General features: G+C 37.4%; 1 protein-coding gene across 1 annotated transcript in view; it reads right to left on the bottom strand.

Moving 5' to 3' along the window:
- Positions 1 to 2,404, bottom strand: part of LOC141441912 (uncharacterized) — a 5,770-nt gene extending 3,366 nt beyond the window's left edge. Inside the window, exon 1 of the mRNA XM_074106802.1 lies at positions 2,354 to 2,404. Coding sequence (XP_073962903.1) covers positions 2,354 to 2,404 — 51 coding nt within the window. The remainder of the gene's footprint in view (positions 1 to 2,353) is intronic.
- Positions 2,405 to 4,884: the final 2,480 nt, after the last annotated feature.

Raw genomic sequence — 4,884 nt, 5'->3', positions numbered from 1 at the left:
AACTTAGCATTAAATTTACTGATCTAGTAAATTAACGTTATTTTGCTATCCTATCTCATGAATACTAAGTGTCAACAAACTGTCAGTGAACCTGCTTTTTATCAAACAAACACCAAACTCTAATTAGAATAAAACTTAGTTCATCCTGTCACGGCTAACCCCATATTGTAACTGTTCATACTGTTACAACTGAACTGATGATTGATGATTCTTGCTACTGATACTTATATCTATCTTGTGCTTACAACTAAATTAATTATTTAACATACTTATCAGTAAAACTTAACAACTCTTAATTTTTATCTAACTAGTAAAACTTTGTTCAGGTAAATACTCCTACTTATGAATATTAGTTGAAGTGGCCACGTGAATCGTCTAGTGATATATGTAGAACCTACGTTGTGTGCACTGAGTAACCCAAAGTAATTTAAGTGAAAAGTAAGAATGGAATAATTATTATATGATTAAGGAAACTATGTAGAAAAGTATTTTTCTCAGGAACTTTCTCAAACTTTGGGATATGAATTGTAAGTGTATTTCGGACTGATACCGGGGGCACAATGCCCCCGGGGGTTCCGCCAAATATGGTTTAAAGCCATATACCATCCCCTATGAACCCACCAGCGCCTCAAAAACAAACAATATTCCCCTTTCAGAAGAGGTATATTGCAGATCAGGAAAACTACGCACTAACTATGGTGCATGACAAAGTCTTTAGTACAGATACAATTCTATGGCAAATGTTATGCTTAATTTACAATAGGATACCAGTGAACTCGCCTAACCTTATGACTCATTCACATGTATACCCTACTGCAGAATATCAATGGAAAGCCTAACCTTATGACTTTTCCATCGAGTCCCTACCATAGTAACAATGAAAGGCCTAACCTTATGACTCATTCATTGTATAAGCTTACCAGTGAATTGCCCAATCTTCCGACTCATTCACCAGTAAACTCTACTGTAGATTGATAATAGGTAATATATAATAATATACCTAAGTCCCTATAATTACCATTAATTGTTTAATCTTTTGACTCATTCAATCAAGTAATTATAAATATTTCTAATTAGTTTAATAACTCAAACAGAAAGCAGTCGATCCCAGAGGCCACTCTCCCACAGTAACCCCTTTATGCTATAAAGATAGCTATCATATCAATCCCTTAGGTAATTGACTATAGATGATTCATGTAGTAACAAGCCGTGTCAGTGTCTTCTCCTACAGGCAGTAAGACAACCAACGGGGAGCCTCCCTGGCTGTACCAAATCCTCAATCTATATTTTCAAGCTAGCTTTATAATGTGATAAAATTATAATTTAATCGGAGCCCATGGCTGTCTTAGATAGAACACTCTTAGGAGTTTCTTAAATATTAAAATTGAGTTTGTCAATAGAATTTAGAAATCTAGAAATAAAATGGTGTGTAAGAATTTAAACTTTCCCTAGCTCTGTGTTGAAGTTTAGCAATTTGGAGGAAAACCCTCATAGGTGAACTAATTGTGTGGTGAGTTAAAAATAGTAACTTTTCCCGGTGTAAGGAAACGCTACTCTAGCTAAGCCCTATGAACTTCCCTACCTATATAGCCCTAATAAATCCTACAATTGTACTTTAAGCTTGCCCGAGGCCCCTACACTCTGTCTGTGATTAGCAAAACTAGGGAAATAATCCCACATGTACATTTAGTGTAATGTAGAAATTCCCGGTGTAAGGAATTCCTTCTACTCTCCTATCAACAAAGATGGTGTGTATACCTAAAGCCCTATCGGTCCCTACAAGGTGCTGAGCTCTCAACTTTCCCGAAGGAAAGTCCCTATGACGGAGAGCCCCGCGGAACAGCAGAATACCTAACGTTGTGCATAAATACGTAAATAAATAGGGGACAGGAATTCTGAGTTTCTTAAGTACAAACTAAGCGTCAACAAGACACGCATTCACTTCGACGAGCGCTACTTAGTCGTTACAAAAGACAAACAGAATCCACTGGTGGCTGGTACGACAGTAATTTGCCGCTGAAGGCACCACAGCTTCAGGAAGTGGAAGTCTATATCATCCACGGTTATCACCGTTAGGTGTCAGACGATATAAACGGACTTAAAGCTCAACCAAGGTACGTTATGGAGGAACCAAAGTCATTTCCATTAAGTTGGGAAAAAACAGAAAAGTTATGGATTAGTACAATACAAACGTAGGCTGAAATGAAACGCTATAAAACGATCACTCCACACTACAGAAACAATTAAGGGACTTCACCGTCACAGGACCGCAAAGACTCCCTCGCAAGGACTTTCCGAATGAAAATCAGCACTAAATATTTCAAACATAATTGTAATGAAGATAATAATTTACCACTATAATCAGTAGCAAACTATAATCCATCTGATCAAGAAATTTATCCATTTTATAAGACAATACTCACTCTGCCATTTATATTAATACCAAATAGACTATGTAAAATTCCCAATAATAAAATAAGAAATGATTAAAACCCCAAATAAATTTATACAGCAAGAACCCGCGTAAATTTAAAATCGCTTCGAACTGAACCCTAATACTAGAACAACCCTCTGCCCTCAATTTAAAAAGTTAATGTGCTCGCCGTCAAGACCAAAAAATGAATGCCCGGGGCCTACGATTCCACTCCTATTTATAGTCTTTCAGCCCTTTCAGCCTCAACGTCGTCAACGGCCTCACTGTCTTCTTTGACCTCACGGGCGTCTCGAGCCTCTCCCGCCTCAACGGCCTCACCAGCTTCGGCGTATGACGTCACAGCCCTAACCAATTATTAAAAAAACTACTACTTTTAATATAGTTTAATGGATGAATAGGTTTTCAATATTTGTGAAATGAAATCTAAATATATTCCAAAACCAACAACGTAAATCCCATTTTTCTAATTAATTAATGAGTATTTAATATATTCCTTCACTCTCAATACATGTCCGCTACCCACTCAATACTAAATAACACCATAACTTTGAAGTTTAATTGTGACTTAACTACTGAACAGAAAGATGCGAAACTTGGATAAAAGAAAGCTTATCTCCTATACAATCTGATTAATATGAATTTCCTTGCATTTTGGATATATTTCATGTAATCATGACAAACATACTAATTTCTGTTTCATACATTTTTCTACCTAATGTAGAATGTTTTTATAACTAATATTTCGCTGAAACTCATACAAAACTCATTGCATTCAATTTGAATGTTTGTTCCCTCTCAATTTTCAGGAAATAACTTAATAAATTTATGTTAATTAGTTTCCTATACATAACAGCCCCCTGATATTTAAAATTGTAATTAGATACTTAAACAGTATTCTTAATTTATCTTAGATTAAATTAGAGCCCCAGTAACGTTACAGTTGTCTGTGATTTTTGCTAGATGGCGCTTTTCTACACAATAATTTTTTTATCAATCTGATATAATTGTGACTCAAAATGTATCGCGCAGTGACGGCTTGCAAATGTCATTTGAAACCGTTACAAGCACTCTTGGGTCTTAGAGTTTTTTTGAACGGGTTTCTTATTAATTAGGACAAAGGGTGCGTGTACTTGCTGCTTTTAAAATTAGTATGCAAAGGTACCACACATTTATGTAGTTAAGCGGAATATTGTGGTCACGTTTGTTTCGCGACTGATTTTGTATCAAAAATGTTGAAGTAACTGAAACAAAGTCGATAAACTGAGTGGGCTTTATTGTACATAAATGAAATGAAATAGGTTATTCCTAGCAGAATGACAATTGACCTTTAACTAACCGTATTCTTGCAAATGAATTATTTCTATTTCTATTTCTATAGAAAAAGGGTTGATTTACAGGTGTATTTTAGTTCGGCGTAAAAACAGCTCTTTTTAGGATGTTTTTGTTGAAAAAAAGTCGTACTATGTCAGTAACCATCCAAAATGACCCCACTTGCTCAGAAGGCTCTGCTAACTGCTAACACTGGATATTCAATACATACAAATTTGTACGGAATCCTCGGCGCACGAATCCGACTCGTACTTGGCCAGTTTTTAATAAATCTCAGCATGAAAACAAACCATTCCAGAAATTGCCGCAACCAAATGCATACGCCTGCTCTCGACCCGAACAGAGCTCTGAGTTTAAGCGATACGCGTGAATGAACAGACCGCTCGGCAGCGGGCTAATGTAGGCTAACTATGCTTATGCGTCTGCACGCATGCGCCAGTCTTTATGCATCGCGATACACTAATCCAGACGTTTCCAACCGGTGTGCCGCGTATATTTTCAGGGTGTGCCGCGATAGCATTACAGTCATGATTATATGAATAGCAGCTATTTTAATTAAAAAATTAAAAAACCGCAAACACAAATAACGCCGCAAAAAAAGAACACTAAAAAGTAAAAAATAATTATACACTACCTAGCTGTTGCCCGCGTCTTTATCTGCGAAGAATTCGTTTATCCCTATCCCGCGGGGACTATGCTGATTTCCCGCAAAATTAGCCTAAGTTTCATTTGGTTCAAGGGGAGGCCTGTGCCCAGTAGTGGGACGTATATAGGCTGGTATTAGTTTCGCCAGGTAGTTGCGCGAGCAGAGCGGTGGCGCACAGTGCGCGTTCTGCAGCAGCCACCGTTTCGCGTTGCTCCTAGAGGAAGAGCTACGAAATAGTACTTTAAAGCGGACGTAGTTGCGGGCAATAGCTTGTTTTTCCATATAAATCATAACTTTTGATCATAGTATAGCTCCATAATAATATGGCGCCTAAATCCTCTGCCAAGTGTCTCTTCATCGCCCATCAACACGGAGACATTCCAATCAGCTTAATTAACACTTTGATGCATAAATTTGCAGCAAAAATAATGAAGACCTTCGGGGTCCTCGCGGCTGCGCGTAAATGTTACGGTGA

Source organism: Choristoneura fumiferana, chromosome 24, assembly GCF_025370935.1.
Source record: "Choristoneura fumiferana chromosome 24, NRCan_CFum_1, whole genome shotgun sequence".
Taxonomy (NCBI): Eukaryota; Metazoa; Arthropoda; class Insecta; order Lepidoptera; family Tortricidae; genus Choristoneura; species Choristoneura fumiferana.
Note: the sequence above shows the minus strand (reverse complement) of the source record. Positions and strands in the feature narration are given on the sequence as shown.